At 45.9% G+C, this 15,923-nt stretch overlaps 3 protein-coding genes across 3 annotated transcripts in view; 2 read left to right on the plus strand and 1 right to left on the minus strand.

Moving 5' to 3' along the window:
* Nucleotides 1-1,028: 1,028 nt before the first annotated feature.
* rufy1 (RUN and FYVE domain containing 1) lies at nt 1,029-7,116 on the minus strand. The gene is made up of 18 exons (XM_036547969.1): nt 6,810-7,116; nt 5,867-6,043; nt 5,453-5,570; nt 5,103-5,204; nt 4,849-4,972; nt 4,646-4,707; nt 4,484-4,549; nt 4,332-4,401; nt 4,011-4,112; nt 3,803-3,919; nt 3,438-3,605; nt 3,156-3,253; nt 2,928-3,047; nt 2,158-2,287; nt 1,779-1,873; nt 1,568-1,616; nt 1,354-1,431; nt 1,029-1,248 (listed from the first exon to the last, which is right to left on the minus strand). The coding sequence occupies exons 1-18, from the start codon at nt 7,114-7,116 to the stop codon at nt 1,105-1,107; spliced, it is 2,127 nt and encodes a 708-aa protein (XP_036403862.1). The 3' UTR covers nt 1,029-1,104.
* Nucleotides 7,117-8,275: 1,159 nt separating this feature from the next.
* Nucleotides 8,276-13,173, plus strand: hbegfa (heparin-binding EGF-like growth factor a). Its single transcript, XM_036547526.1, has 6 exons — nt 8,276-8,495; nt 9,110-9,334; nt 10,626-10,827; nt 11,352-11,507; nt 11,714-11,802; nt 12,069-13,173. The coding sequence occupies exons 1-5, from the start codon at nt 8,453-8,455 to the stop codon at nt 11,784-11,786; spliced, it is 699 nt and encodes a 232-aa protein (XP_036403419.1). The 5' UTR covers nt 8,276-8,452; the 3' UTR covers nt 11,787-11,802; nt 12,069-13,173.
* Nucleotides 13,174-14,401: 1,228 nt separating this feature from the next.
* pfdn1 (prefoldin subunit 1) overlaps nt 14,402-15,923 on the plus strand; it is a 30,309-nt gene continuing 28,787 nt past the window's right edge. The window contains exons 1-2 of the mRNA XM_036548723.1: nt 14,402-14,473; nt 15,527-15,693. Coding sequence (XP_036404616.1) covers nt 14,441-14,473; nt 15,527-15,693 — 200 coding nt within the window. The 5' untranslated portion in view covers nt 14,402-14,440. The remainder of the gene's footprint in view (nt 14,474-15,526; nt 15,694-15,923) is intronic.

Here is a 15,923-nt window from a genome sequence, read left to right on the forward strand (position 1 = left end):
CACTGCAGCCCCTCATTAGGGTTCAGTCCACAGAATGGTTAGTGAGATCACAGCAGGAAAGGAGCAGGTTTCAATATATGATAGTATGAATAAAATCCTCATAACTGGAGAACACCAATTATGTGACAGCATCACTGAATTCAAATCATTACATTTTTTTTTGTTTTGTAGAAGAATTACTTGGAAAAAGTTGACTTTAGATGTAGACTACCTTGGTGAAGGCACAGAGAGAGGACACTGTGGCTGACATGAAATTTGACTTTGGGTTCTACCCGGATGGCTAACGCATTCAGTGTAGAGCTGTTCACTCTGTAGGCAAACTACTCTTGAGTGTACCGACAAACTGCTGTGCATATTTTCTATTTTCATAGTAGTTTGGTGCATTCAAAAACTGAATGGCTATAATGGGCTGCAAGTCCCAATAAAATGAACTTAAATCCAAGTCTCCACTACGAGACAAGCTCATATGACCGTGACCCACTCAAGTGTTTGCCACTGCACTGTAAGGAGACCAAATACATGGACCCCAGCACGTTTTTACCCCACATGTCCATATGCTCCTGAATGTGTAACGAACGGATTTGTGAGAAATTTTAAAGTTTAGAGTCCTATAAACAATAGATCCCTTTTTTTCCCCTTCAGATCTCAGGAGCCTGTGTTTCTGTTTGAGTCTTTGTGTCTGTGGCAAACTTTCCTGCACGTGAGAGGAAGTATCTGCGCAATAATTACTGTTTGCAACTTTGCATGTGTGTGTCTGTCTGCATTTCTTTGCATGTATGTCTGTGTGAATGTGTCTGCACGTGTGTGTGTGTGTGTGTCTGCGTGTATGCCTGAGTGTATGGGTGTGTATCTGTCTCTGCCTGTGTCTATGTATATGTGTCTGTGTGTATGTGTGTGTTGGTGCCTGCGCATATGTGCATGCAAGTGTCTGCGTGTATGCCTGAGTGTGTGTATCTCTGCCTGTGTGTGTCTGTGTGTACCTGTGTGTATGTGCATGTATGTGCATGTACGTGTCTGCGTGTGCCTGCGTGTGCGTGCATGTATGTGCCTGCGTGTATGTGTTTGTACGCGTCTGTGTGTGAATGCATGTCTGCACGTGTGAGGTCACGACCCCGTAGAGGAGCTCCTCTGCAGTAGCAGTGAGTGACAGGTGTCACAGACGCGGACGGGCTTGGGGTACGAGGGCAGGGCCAGCTCGTTGCTGGAGCAGCTGTTGCAGTAGATGTCCCCGCAGTTCCGGCAGTGATGCTGGGGACAGGAGAGTGACGGACACAGAGGGGACAGCATGAGCGACCTGCTGGAGGACCCGCGGACGGACTGGACAGACACAAGCACCCACTGGGTGGAGCCTACCTTCCTCCGCGAAATGGAGAACTCCTTTTGGCACTGTTTACACTGAGTCGCCTCGTCGTCCTTCAACCAGGCATGGCCCTGATGGACAGACAGACAGGCAGGGGTCAGGTTTTTCCCACAATGCATCTCTGTTCAGCAGCGTGGGCAGTTACAGTGTTCTCTCTGCAGGTTACACTACATCGGGCCTGATGTGACAGAATTCCTGCTCCCTCACCTTCAGGGCTTTGTTGACCTCTTTGAAGTCCTCCATTTTCAGCTTTGACCTAAAAAAACAAAAAAAAAAAAGGACACGGAACTGTGAACATGCTGTTCCCAGGCCAAGTGTGGGAGGAAGTGGGGAAAAGCAAAGGGAGGAGGTGATGGGGAGGAGAAGGTGACGAACTGTGACGGAGGGATGACAGAGGGAGAGAAGGAGGAGGACTGACTGGCTGAGGTGCAGACCCATCTCCTGCAGGGCCTGCTCCTGCTCCTCACACGTCCTCTGCAGCTGCTTCTTCTCCTGCTGCAGCTCCTCCAGCTCCTGCGCAGACAGATGCAATACCGTTAGCCCCCGTCCGCAACGACTGCGCAGACGTGCCCGCAAGCTTTGGGGTCCCAGTGCTGTGCAGACGGCAGATTCGCCCACCTTTTCTCTCCCTCTGATCTCACGGCATTCATTCTCTTTGCCTACTCGTACCATAAAGATCAGCGAATCTGTGACAGCGTGACGTCCTTAAAACGCCACTGCTGTTACCGTTCGCTTCATTCCGCTGCGCAGACAGCAATGCGGCTACAGCGGGATACGGGCCGGCTGCGCAGACTGACCTTCTGCAGACCCTGCAGCTGCTGCAGCTGTGTGCGCAGCTCCGTGCTGTTGTCCTGCTCCCTCTGCAGCTCCTTCTGCATGCTCTGCCGCTGTTCCTTCTCGCTGCGCAGGTCCGCCTCCAGGCCCAGCCTGGGGGCAGCGGGGGTGGGGGAGAGAGAGGAGGGGAAGCGGGGATTCAGCAAGAACCCGGTCCCGCCCGTCCCACCCCCGTACTCAGTGGGAGGGGACCCACTCCGAACATCAAACGCAGATGTACTTGTTTCGTTTCTTTGATTTGGCACACGCTACTGAAACTAGCCGGCCTACTACCCGGCTCCCCCTCGTCCCTCCATATGCCTGGGAACAGGTTCCAAAAGTACACACGAAAAATTCAAAGCATCACTGCAGAATGGGCACTCCGCCAGCAACGCTGAGGTGGAGTCGACGTCACGTTGCACGTTCTCTGAGTGTGTGAGCATGTGTGTGTGCACGTATGCGTGTGTGTATGGCAGCAGTGTGGCATAGTGGTAAGGCAAGACTCGTAGAGGTTTCCTGTTCAGTTGCTTGCTGTGGCACTGCTGCTGTACTCTTGGGCAAGGTATTTAACGCACAGCTGCCTCAGTAAATATCCAGCTGTATAAATGTATAACGTATAAAACCTGTAACCTATGTAAGTCACTTAGTCACTAAGTCACTAGCGCAAGTGCTAGTGATTGTGTGTGTGTGTGTGTGTGTGTGTGTGTGTGTGTATGGGTGAGTGTGTTTTATATGAGTGTGTGTGTGTCTGTACCTCAGAGTGTCCAACTCAGTGAGCTGTCTCTGGAGACCCTCCACCCTCTCCTCCAGCTGTAGCCTGGCCTCCTTCTCCCGGGCATCTGCCTGCCGGCGTGTGCGGTCCGAGTTCTGCAGCCTGTGGACGGAGAGGGGACGCTAACGCTGGCACACGGAGCAGGGCCACGTGCGGCACGCGATGTGAGGCGTGCTCGGTGCGACTCTCCCTCACCCCCGCCCTGCTTACCTGTCGTCCAGCTCCTTCATGGCCGCTGCCATCTGGTTCATCCTCTCCTCCAGCTGCGCCGCCTCCTCTTCCTTCCTCTGAACTATGCGCTCTGTGTCCTGCCAAGAGAGCCCGGGTTTCACCACGGAGACGCACCACTTCACTCGGGCAGAACCATAACACCTCCTCCAATGCGTGAGCATGTCCCTGCATGTGATTAGAGTCCCTGCCCCCACTCTCTCCAGATGCGAGTCTCTGGAGGTGATGCACATCCCTTTGCCCCCTCCCTCCGGGTGAGTGTACCTGTGCCTTGTTGAACATCTGCAGGTTGAGGGTCTTGACCTGGTCCAGCTGCTGTCTGAGGGCAACCAGTGTGTCCTGTTTCTCATGAGTGTCCTTCTCCAGGAGCTTCATGGCCACCTCCATCTCCTGCTTCAGACCCACCTGGAGCTCCAGCTCCTTCTCCAGCTCCTACACACACACACGTACACTCTCTCTCTTCAGATCATAAGTACTCCTATGTTTGTGCTGGACTTCGGTTACAAATCCTTTGAAATGATTTTCTTTTTAAGTGAACTCTAATGGGGCCTAGCAGGACAATTCATCATGTTATGACAGACAACAGGAAACAAAGGGACAGACACATGAAGAGAGGGGCAGAGTCTGACCTGCCGAATGCGTTTCTCCTCCTTGTATTGCTTCCACACTTCATTGTACATCTCATCCAGACCCTGACGGGACTGCCGGTACGTCTCCAGCTCCACCTGGCTATCCTGCCGCGATACCTGGGTTGAACAGGTAAAGAGCGCTGACTCTCTGGGGCTTTGGAGGACGGGTTCGGGCTCGGGTAGCGGGTGCGTCAGGAGTGCGCCTCACCTCCTCTTTCTTTTGGCTGGTCTGGAGGATGGAGATGTTCTCCTGCTTCAGCTGGTCCTGCTCCTCACGAAGCGCATTGATCCGGTCTGTAGCTGCAGTCAGCTGGAGGGAGAGGTCATGTGGATCAGACACACACACTGCAAACATTAACACAGTCCTCTCTGCACACCATGCACAAACAAGTTAAGACTCAAGCTCAACACACAAGAGCGTGCACAGACATACACAGAAAGCTACACAGAGTACATACTTCGGTCTTACAAACATTACACACATCCACTACTGTCATCTTGTCCCTGTTAACACTAAGAGAGTACTGACCTCTTCAATGAGCTTGGAGTTGGTCTTTTCCAGGGAGTCCATCTTGGCCTGCAAGTCTGTCACTGTGCAGCTGTGGGGACAGATGGGAGATGTCAGAAGACAGACAGAAAAGAGAACATATGAGCAGCCGTCCAGGTCTGGGTGAATATTACCTGAGGTGTCTGTTTAGCTCTTCGATGTAATGCTTCTGATCCAAAATGGCAGTCATCTTCCCATCACTGTGGGGGACAGGGGAGATGGTTAGAGAAAGGAGAAGGGAAAAGAGGAAGAAAGAAAGGCGCATTCCGTGTGGACAGCGCAGAAGAGACACTTACTCCTTCTGGCTTTCATTGCTCTGGGGGTCCTTCAGGTACAGGGAGAAGTCGATGACACCCACCTAATGCAACACATTGAAAGACAGATGCTTCAGATCATGGTGCCGCTGGAAAAGAAATCTGCAAGCCACCGAGAGGTAAATCATCAGAGCTCCGCACTTGGTAACCTTGAATAACCCTGTAGACTGTGAGCGGTGACTCACCTGGGAGTCCAGGTCCTCTCCCTTTACACAGAGGTTGGCATCAATAACATTCAGCCCCACCAGCATTCCCACGATCACCGTCCCCTCCTCCTCCATCATGAGGGCTCCAGGCTCATAGAACTCACTGGAGAATGAGAGGGGGCAGGGAGAAAGACAGAGAGCGACACAGTGAGCTTACCTTAGTGCCGTGTGAGCTGCACATATCCTAAATTCTAATGTTCGTTTTCTTGTCTCCCCTCCCTTTACGCTGTCACCTCAGAAGGTCCCGTCGGTCCAGCAGGGCCTTCATGTAGTCGGCCACCTTCTTCTGCATGAGGGCCAGGTGCAGCCACGCCCGACCCCTTCCGAGCCCTGTCCTGCGAATGACGGGGCACACAGAGACAGCTCACACACACAGCACCCCAGCAACCACTGTTAATCCACGCTGGACAGCATCAGCGCCCAAACTAAACAACTGGAAAGAAAGCCTCACCTGCACCATCCCTCACAGCATCACTCCACAAACTCATAACTATCACAGCTGTGCTGTCACTCCATAAACTCATGACCATGACAGCTGTGCTGTCACTCCATAAACTCATGACTATGACGGGTGTGCTCTCACTTGATGCCTGGCAGGTCCCGTGCGCTGGTTGCAATGTTGGATGATTCAGGGCACAGTTTCTCCACCAACTCCAGAGGGCCCCAGATGGACTTATTCTGTCCAATGAAGGATTTCTTAACTACCATGGACAGAGAGACGAACAGATTTACTGCATGGGTCACAGAGCTCAAGGCAAAAACTTGCACACTCACAATTATGTTCTAGACAATATCTGATCTATATAAAACCTATGCTGGTCTATGTTGTGGATGTATTACAGCCATCATTGTAAGAAAATGATAGCATTTTCAGTCCATTTAAACTAGTTCTTGAGAGTTGGGATTTGCAGAAGGCAAAAACTACTTCCAGAGATGTTAGTGCCATGCATATATTAAAGCCTGTGTACACTGGTCTCTCCCTGGCTTCCCAATTCACCTTTGAGCCCATGTTTCAGGCAGTGTTCCAGGACCACAAAGAACTGTTGCAGAGGCGGGTAGTCTGAGTCCAGCGAGCGCCCCAGACTCAGTGCTGACTGGATCAGAACCTTCACGCTCAGCTTCATCATGCTGAGCAGATTGGACCGCTCCACTGCCATCGGGTCCTTCCCCGGCACTTCCCGAACATCACACACACATTGAAAAGACGACAGTAAGAAATGAACCCAACACAGCACTGCGGTTCTAGAATGAGCCCGCATTCTCTTTACGTCATATATAGGTTAACTGCATTTGTCTATATATAGCACCGAGAAATTATGACGTTTCCATCAGACTCCTCTACAAGAACATTTACTTCTCATTAATAATGTGTTTAATGCTTATCCGCAACGCTAATTGTACACATGGACACGCATGGAACATGGAACGCACTGGTAGTATAATGACCGTTTCTGGTCTAGTTGTTCTGTCTTTAGCAAGGCTGATTTCCTGAGAAGTGACAGTTTTTAATAATCACGAAAAGCTACCTAGCTACATCATCCACAGTCTCCAAAGATCGTTACCAAGCGACTGATGGCTAACGTTACAACTAGAGTAGCTGCTACACTTTACTTTGCATTCTAGCTAACGTTAGCTAGCTAGATGGGCTCCTCGCTTTTGCTATGATGACAACTATTTTCCAGCAAGCACTAACAAGTACCGCGACAGGTGTCCTTGCGATCTTAAGCCACAGATACCTAGCAAACTATCTTTACCATCTCTTATTTGCTTATCCCTTTACAGACTTCATTTGAAACTAATAGCTAACGTTCGTGTTTTGTGTTTCGCGTAGACTGTAAAGAAAAGGCAGAGGCGTCAACGACTTTGATGAGAAAATGATAGCGACTATCTAGCATGCTAGCTAGCCAGCTAAACGTGGAGCTGCGGCAGTCAAGCGCTACCTGGCGAGACGGTGGCGGTGGTGTCATCGCCTTCCGCAGACTGTTTGGTCGGGAAGCCTACGGAGACCGAGGTGGCGTTTCTCAGAGCAGTCCCGTAGCTCACCCCGCTGCTCAGGGTCTCGGTGGCTTTCCGTGCAAACGACAGTATCGGCGCCGACCAGTTGCTGTTGGGGTTCTGTTTGTCTTTCGCTCCCTCTTCATCGCCGCTGTTTTTGCTTTCTGATACACCTTCCAACACCTCGTAACCTTCGTCTTTCGCGTCGCGATCGCCAGCTGTCGGGTCTGACTCCTGGACCTCCTCAGCCATCTTTTTCAAAACAAGACATGTGACGCCAGGCCAGAGCAATCGCTTATGATGAGCGTACGACTGCTGCATCGACTGTTTTGCCTGACATCGAATCATAAATTAAGGTACCTAGCCAGCCCGGTGGAAGGAAAAATGCGTTGTTTCTTTGTCTTCTTATTAGCTTGTCCGACGCTACAGATATTGCACCTTACTTAAACAGAATTTTTTACATATTGATCAATGCTAATATGTTTGTTTATAAGTGTCTTTAGACCACTTACCTGCATTCTTTTCGTTTCATTTTATCTTTAGCATTTTTTCGTTCTTCAGCATTTCTTCTCTGAAAGTGCTTACATGAATCCTATACCATGGCAGGTTATATATAGCTATTGTCATCGATTTCCCTTGTTTTTAACACGCCGCATCTGGGAATAACAACTATTTATTGCACAGTGTCCTCCACTGGGTGCCGCTATATGCTCGCCTTTCAGGAGCAATGATCATAGCCAAGTGTTTTACAGTAACCACAGTGTGTGATTTGTGAAATTTGCAGTGTGGGCATGATGCAACTCCAAAGACTTTCAATAGTAGGCTACAGCATAAGTTATCACCTTTGTTTTAGTAATTAATTTGCTATTTTGTAATGAACCAGTAGTTTTAGTCATCTCAGCTCCACTTCCATTTATGTTCCATTAAGGAAGCAGAATCTTTTATATTTTTTAGATAATTTTTTTTTTTAAATCTTCGGTCAATTTTGAGAAAAGTGAGTTGTCAAGCGTCACTCCATTCAAATACAATTTTGTTGATACATTAATGAATATAAAAAATAATTGGTGTACTTATTGCGGTTCAAAAGCATGCCAGTTATCTGCCAGCTGAAAGTATCGTCCCTTTCATATTTTGGGGAGCAATCAATCGCTTGTGGAATTTTAAAACATTAAATATCCCTTCTTCTTCTGCAAATAATATTTAATATGGTAAGCCCCACCAGCCCGTGGTTTAGTGGATGTCACAGCCTACCTTTTATCCTAAAAGGCATCATTTTAATATTTCTTAGATATCTTTATTTCTTTTACCAGGCAAAAGTGCACCTGCATCGGCAAGGAGGCGTGGCGTAATTTGGTTTGGTCGTAGCTATATAAATGCGAGTGTTCAGCAACGTAGTAGTCTTCGTAGAGTGCTCGCTGAAAGAAGTCAGATACGCTGTCCCCGAAGGAGTTTTGATCACTAGCCTATCAACCAGTCTGTTTAGGGCGAGAATATTGTAACAGCCTTAACGAGACAACTGCAACCCCATCATAATCTTACATTTGGAAATACAGTTTTGCTATTATTTCTATTTCCCGAAGTTGAAAACATGAAGATTTTCAGAATGGCACTTCTGTTCATCCATGCCTTCGGTAAGTGCCAAGAGGATACGCTTACTTTCTGTATTGTACCACACTATAAATAAAGCGGGTCACCACCGATGGAACGGATGCTACATATCAATTTTTCCCACGATTTAACGGATTAGAGAGGAAGCTTTCGATAAATCCTTGGGATAGAACGTGTACGTTCAGGAAAAGATCTTCTGAAAAAATGTCCGTCTTCGTGTCTGGTGAACCGATTCCAAATGGGCTTGTAAACTGTGCTTTATTCGTTTCACCTTTTTATAATTTTAAGTATGCATCTAACCGATGATGTTCATTTACAAAGCATATTTTGTACGTAGCGCATTAGCTCGGTGTCAACGAATGTCACGTTTTCGCGGAAAAATAACGAAATGTCCAATGCAGCCTATACCTGCTCAGGTTTCATAAATATTTGGAACAAGCATGAAACGCTATGTATTACACGGGTTCTTGAAGCCTATTCGTTTTAAGTAGCTAGGAAATCATATGCGCCTGAGCACCACAACTTGCCCAAAGCTCTCATTAATATTCTGGAGTAAATGTATCAAGGTTAATGACTTTATTGCGTGGACTGTCTGTCGGAATCGTGTTGCAGTCAAATAACTTCTCTGACTTTTCAGCCTTGTCCAGGTTGGCCGGCGGTGCCTCCATTGACAGGATAGAGAGCGAGAAACCTTCGCAGACAGCCGTGATAAACCTGCTGGAGGGCCTTACCGAAATTCGGAGTGCGGAGGCCAATACGGAGGTGCAGTACGATGGCGAGGATGACGACTACTACTACGACGACGATGAGGAGGAGGATGAGGATTACCTGTCCGGGGATTACGAAATTGAACTCCCCAAAGGTATTTACAAAGATTTAAATTCATACACACTAGAACTAGAATGCAACTCTAAAACCGTGGCCAAGTCCATACACTGAGGATATAGGCAACCTTGGATAGTGCAAATATTTGATGATCACTTGTCGCTGACTAAAACAAGTTGATGTCTTAATCAGAGAATCATCCTTGCTTGTCGGTTGTGCTTTTTCAGACAAACGAATTCAGTAGGATGTCAGGTTCACTGTGAATTCCTTTTTTTGAATGGTGTAGGGTATTCAGTTGTGGGGGCTGGAAAAGGAATCATTCTGAATTCTTTTCATGATGACATAATGTGCTAGCTGTGCTTGTTGTTTGCCTTGAAAAAAATCCCTTGCAGGGAAAACAGAATTTCCCCCCTCCTCTGAGGCAAGGAAAAAAAGTCAATCACAGGAAAAGGCAATGGCTAATTAATTGGTGTTCATGACCATAACTGTTGTATTCCTTTTTGTTTTTGCATTAAGAAAATGCTAGGATAGAGATTGTCAGGGACTCCTAATCCTAACATTAAATCCAATCTGGTGTGGGCAAGATGGGCACAGTTTAATGTCAGAATGAAAATTCAAATGTCTAATAAAGAAAAACGCAGTGAACAAGAAACTATATCCACATTTATGATCCTGGGTGCATCAGAGGAAATAACTCCGTAATACAAGAGTGCAGGGTGCTCTACAGCAACTGACCCGAATTCAAACCCATCTTTAGTGGGTTTGAATTCATTAGCACAGTTCTTTAAATGTTATTCAAAGTATCATCTAGGCATCGAGATGTCATAGTGTGTGTAAGAGGGCTACCTTCAATTCACAGCATTTGGCACAGTGTCAAACACTACTGCCCATTGAGTTGAGCTGCCCCTAGATAGCTACTCAGGTACATTTATCTGCTTGGTGATAATTATACCAAATCATTTTGCTTTTGATTTTGGTTTCACTGAATGCATATTTTGATGGTGAGTCATGTATACCACATATTAACAGCTATTTTCTTGTAAGTGCCTTGAGGGTGTGGAGAGAGACAGGAAAATGTAATGCTCTGAGGAGAACAGAGACTGTGAAATAGGCAGGCTAGACATGCAGATATGTTTTATTGAACTCTGTTGCTGGTGGAAAAATAAACTCTCTTCGTATCTAATCACATTTATGTCAGTACGCATATCCTGGGGATGATTGGGCAACTTTGGCTTCCCCATCATTGGGAAAAGTGTCAGTTCTCGCTATCGTCCACTCAGCGAATGAGAGAGATCAGAGTGTAATGTGGCTTTGTCTCTGTCTCCCAGTGGCGTTCTCAAGCAAACCCCAGGACCCGTCTGTCGTCCTCACCGCAGAGAGGACAGAAGGAGGGAAGAGGAGGAAGGGAAAGGGAAGAAAGAAGGGCAAGGGCAAGGGGAAGAAGAGGAACCCCTGCTTGAGGAAGTACAAGGACTTCTGCATCCACGGCACCTGCCAGTACCTGAAAGATCTGCGCACTCCCTCGTGCATGTGAGTTCATTCTCTCCTCTTTGTTTCTTGCACTCTCTGTCTCTTTCCATCCCCTATTGCTCCCTTTCCATCCTCACAACTGCCCCCCCTTTCTGTCTTCAGTCAGAGCAGTCCAGCTAAGAGTGCCTGATTGACTCCAATTACATTTCTGTTACCAGGAAGTTGAAACTTCAGCTAAACTATACGTGTGAAGTATCTGTATGTGAAACGCATTTGAGTGCAGCTATGTGCTATATGTAGATTTTTATATCTGTAGAGGAAAGCAACACTACTTGGTTAAGATTGTTGTAGTCCATTAGGGAGACTTTTTGTGTCCCACTGTGCATATCAACACAGCTATATTTGAGATAAAATGCAGTTGAGATATACTTGATGAAAAGTCAGTCCACATAGGTTCAGAACTTTTTCCAGACGCAATCTTTCCCTCTCTCTCCCTCTCTCTCTCTCTCTCTCCAGGCTCCATATTCACCTGTGTGTATATTTATGTGAGTTTTATCATCACACTGACTTCTCTGTCCTTGCAGATGCCAGCCAGATTACTCCGGAGAGCGGTGTCACCTAGTCAGCCTGCGGACGCGTACATCCGGAGACAGCTACAGCCGGACGACAGCACTGGCGGTGGTGGCAGTAGTCCTGTCCTCCCTGTGTCTCACTGTCATTGGCATCCTTCTGGCGCTGAGGTGAGTCAATCTCCAGAACTCTGATCAGGTCACTGCGTAAGGAGCCCCTTAATGGCACGGCCCCAGATCTAAGGCGCGAAACACATGGACTTGAGTGCTGAAGATCAGAGCTGCTCACATTGGTGTCTTTGTGGCCTGTGACTTTAAAAACAAGAAACTGGTGGTTCCTGGATGCACGGTCTAAACTCCGCTTCTCTATCTTTCAGGTATCACAGGCGGGGGGCGTATGACGTGGAGAACGAGGAAAAGGTCAAACTGGGGACAGAGCCACATCACTGAGCAGTAGGAGGAAATGGTAAGATACAGGGGGACTGTGATGAGGGTCATCGGCAGTTTTAACTGGCACGTCAGAATTTCAGTGTAATGTCGGATGAATAAACACATGAAATGACATTTTAATGTAGAATGAAGTTGGTGGAAAGACAGTGATTCAGATATTTGCTAATGCTTACATGAGCAGATATGATGATCACACAGTTTTAGTGAGTGTTGTATTGCTTGGTCTTCTGTGGCGCAATGGTTGGGCAGAGATTTCATTATCTGTCTGTGGTTCTGTTTCAGTTAAGGAAATGAAGACACTACCTCAAAAATAAGGGAGAAGGAATATGCCAAGAAGGACAGAGTTGGGGAAGGAAGGGCTGGCCGAGGTGTAAAGATGACGAAAAAGCTGCCATCCAGCATGGGCAGATGGACAGACATGGAAATGGGGGACTTTGCGTGGGGTTCACCAGCCAGTCGGCCAGACCCGCCCGCCAACTGGAGAGCCGACTGTGTGCAGTTGATCGACTAAAGCTGCAAAATCAGACAGACTCTCTGGAGGCGCGGAGCAGTGTAGATATGTTTGAATCCAGTGACTCCTCTCAGCTGCATTTGGAAAAGGAACGCTGGCTTCCTTTCAAGAGCAGATGCTTTTGTTGCAGTGAGCCGTGTTTTATTTGGGGAGTGTGTTTACCAGTCAGCATTTTATTTTCTACACATTTTCATTGTTGTCTAGTGTACTTATTTATACCGTCCGTCTTTTAATTTATTTATTTATATATATAGTGGTATTTATTCAAATTTCTACTAGCTTAATCTATTCAAAAATGCACTGCCAGGTCAAAGAAACTGTTTAGTATTTCATTGTATTTTTGTATGGAATCGAAGTGTATATTTATTAAATTCAAAGTGTAGGGAATTTGCTGCCCCATAAATTGAAGGATTTGCTCAGGAGACTTTTTTTGTCTTGAGTGAGGTCTCTGTTTGCTGACCTTTACTGTTTGACTTGCTGAGCTTCAGTTTCTGACCATGTTGATAGACTGCTCTTCATGTTCAATTGGATTGTGAGTTTTTTTGTTTTTGTTTTGTTTGTGTTTTTTTTTGTATGTGTAAGTGGTTAGATTGCATTGAGCATACTGTATGCTGCAGACCAGGAACACAACTAGGTCCTTGGCTGGCAGGAACTGAAATTTAAGCAGGTTCTTGAACTCCACTTAGAATGGGTCCTGATAAAAACACAGTCTTTATTTTACCACTATAGAATGATTTTTTTTTTTTCGAATGTGTTCCGCTCAAAATTCATTTAAGTCAGAGTTTCACTCAGCTGTTCAACTCGTGTAATGTGAATGTATAGATTTTCAAGTGTTACAAAACTAACCCTCAAGAAATAAAAAAGAAAACCTGAAAAGTGGCTTTGTGATGCGATGCATTATTTGTGAATGAATATGCTCTAAATGTGTTTGAAACAAAAAGACTGCTTTGACTTTGAGACTCAAGTCTTCATGTCAGGCGGGACATTGTTCCAGGAAGTGCTTCCTGTCACTGGCAGCACATTTAGGAAATGATAAACACAACAGTTAGACATAATAAACATACATATGTGAGATGGAGCTATGACGAAGAAAGTGAGCTGATCATTTCAGTAAATGACAGAAGACAAAGAAAAAAAAACCTTCATTTGCTTGTTAAAAGGAGTGTAATTAAAGCCTTAAAGACCACACGAGGACAGTGAGGGGGAAAAATAGTAAGTGCCTCACAGGCCATTCTTTCTTCAAACGTTCACCACATTTTGCTCTGATGTAATTTCAGTGGCCTTAATTATGGAAAGCATGATCTTGGCCCCCCCAATCCTGATACAGCAGCACCTGTATCCTGGCCAGCTGTTCATGACCTCAGTTAATGGGAGGTAATAGCAATGTATCCCCCTCTTTCTGTTACAAAACCACATACACACTCCCTTCTCTCTCTCATTCTCTCTTCTCCTCCTCCACCTCTGTATTCCTGGAGCTGGTCTAGTAGGCAGCTGTAATGGCCTAACCCTGACTGGAACTTTAATCTTTGGCCAACCTTTAATGTCACACTCATACACACGAAAAGGATTTGGCTAACCAAACCCAAGGTTCCAAGTCTCTGAAATGGGATTGTAACAGCTGTTAGTAATGGGATGATGTCACCCTTCTGTAATGGCCTGGTTACAGATGGAGGAGCCTGGTAGCATTAAACTTGTTTGATGTGTGTTTTTTTTTTTTTTGTTTTTTTTTTTTTTTTTTTTTGGTCCTTGTGTGTTTCATTATCCACAGGAATGCAGGAGTGGGGAGCAAAAGTGCTCTGTGAATGTTGGGAATGCATGGTTTGGCAAACAAATACATCTCCTTACACAAGAGCCAATCAGTAACATAAGCTGTACACACGTTTGTACTAACTATTGGAGGCACTATTTTTGGGAAGTTAAATAAGTCTCAACAATGTTCTTCACCCATTTTTCTAAATAGAGTGTGATAGCATTGAGTGTGATAACCTCTTGAAAAAAGACTGGTGACACATATTGCAGTTTGCCCTCTAAACGTATAATACACGTGGCCAGGTTAAGAAAATAATTTGTCTTTGGACAGATTTGCAGCCCAGCAACCTTGCTACAGTCACTCCCTTACTGCGCATGCCTGGTCTTTTTCAAAATGGCGGCCCCCGTAGATTTAGAGCTTAAAAAGGTAAAACAACGTGGATCTTTTAAATAGATTTTAAAAACAATGTCTGATTTGCTTAATTTTTACATTGAGGCGATGGGCAGGGAATGTAATAGGCAGTGGATCTGATGTGCTTTATTGACGTTGGAAAGTCAGAAATAATGCAGTTGCTAAAAATGATAGCTAGATAGTCTAGTTAGCGCAACCATGAACTTTTAACAAGACGCTGAGGAGATTTAGCCAGATCTGGTGATTGTTGACAGGACCATATTGCGACTAATCAAACAACGTAGGCCTATGCGACTATCCATAGCAAACACAGTAACGACGTTAACATTATACCGCCAACTGCTAGCTAACTAGCTTGTTCGTCTGTGTTGTAAATAAAAAGCATGCATTCACAAAAGGAATATCTAACTAGCGAGCTTGCTACATCTAACTTACGAATCACGTTATAAGTTTAAGTCCTAGTGTGACAACAATACTGAAGTGAAGAGATGATAATGCGAAATCAGCCCCTGCCAGTAATTGATACTTGTCTAACTTCCTTCGCAAGGTAGCCAGTCTAACTAAAACTTGAGCTAGCCATCATAACATAGCTAACCGAGTCACTCCCAGCAGACGATTTGCCTGCCAAAGCTAAAACAGTGTAACAGAACAGGATTTAATAAATCAGTAATCATTTTATCCATTGTGATTTGTAATAGCCCGATGTGAAACAAGTTTATGAACTTGCAAAAATGTTTCACTTTTCAATTTTTCATTTATTTTTGCCAAATAATTTCTCCCTATTCCAACAGTGTGTACTTAGTTAAGATTTTCGAATGATTTTATTTGGTTGTTGTTGTTTGATGTCTATGGCAAGTGTCTGGTGCAACGTTAGATTTATTTCAACATAAAACCACCCCATCTGTGTTCATATGAAGTGTCTTGCTCAAGGGTATAACAGAAGGGCCCCACCTGGCATTCAAGAGCAAGCCTCTGCTTGCCGTTCCATTTCCCAAACCACTTAACCACACCGCTTCCATGGATGACAAATCTGACCGAATGCGTGACAATGTGTTTTCCACATGCCAGGCTTTCACGGAGCTGCAAGCTAAGGTGATTGACACGCAGCAGAAGGTGAAACTGGCGGACCTGCAGATCGAGCAGCTCAGCCGCATGAAGAAACACGCCAACCTTACGCATGCCGAGATCACCTCCCTGCCGGACAGCACGCGCATGTACGAGGGAGTCGGACGGATGTGAGTGCAGCGACCACACCTGTGCTTGCACAAGTCCAGGGAAAGAACAGATGCTGCTTATTCACTTTCTTGCTCGCTGTCTCTGACACACACACACACACACACACACACACACACACACACACACAATCATACTAAAGGAATGAATGCCGATCCCCTTTTCATCGCTGAAACATTTGTGCATGTACAGAAATGACTTCTCACATTGGTGTTTTGTCTCTTTATTACTG

The sequence above is a fragment of the Megalops cyprinoides genome, chromosome 16, assembly GCF_013368585.1.
Source record: "Megalops cyprinoides isolate fMegCyp1 chromosome 16, fMegCyp1.pri, whole genome shotgun sequence".
Lineage (NCBI taxonomy): Eukaryota > Metazoa > Chordata > Actinopteri > Elopiformes > Megalopidae > Megalops > Megalops cyprinoides.

What these genes read in the sequence shown, in the direction of transcription:
- hbegfa (XM_036547526.1), top strand. Translation starts at nt 8,453, where the DNA reads ATGAAGATTTTCAGAATGGCACTTCTGTTCATCCATGCCTTCG. An exon ending in CTGCGCACTCCCTCGTGCAT is followed by an intron (nt 10,828 to 11,351) that starts GTGAGTTCATTC and finishes CTGTCCTTGCAG; the next exon opens with ATGCCAGCCAGATTACTCCG. An exon ending in GGCATCCTTCTGGCGCTGAG is followed by an intron (nt 11,508 to 11,713) that starts GTGAGTCAATCT and finishes TCTATCTTTCAG; the next exon opens with GTATCACAGGCGGGGGGCGT.
- rufy1 (XM_036547969.1), bottom strand. Translation starts at nt 7,116, where the DNA reads ATGGCTGAGGAGGTCCAGGAGTCAGACCCGACAGCTGGCGATCGCGAC. An exon ending in GACCGACGGGACCTTCTGAG is followed by an intron (nt 4,973 to 5,102) that starts GTGACAGCGTAA and finishes CTCATTCTCCAG; the next exon opens with TGAGTTCTATGAGCCTGGAG. An exon ending in GAGAGGACCTGGACTCCCAG is followed by an intron (nt 4,708 to 4,848) that starts GTGAGTCACCGC and finishes GTGTTGCATTAG; the next exon opens with GTGGGTGTCATCGACTTCTC.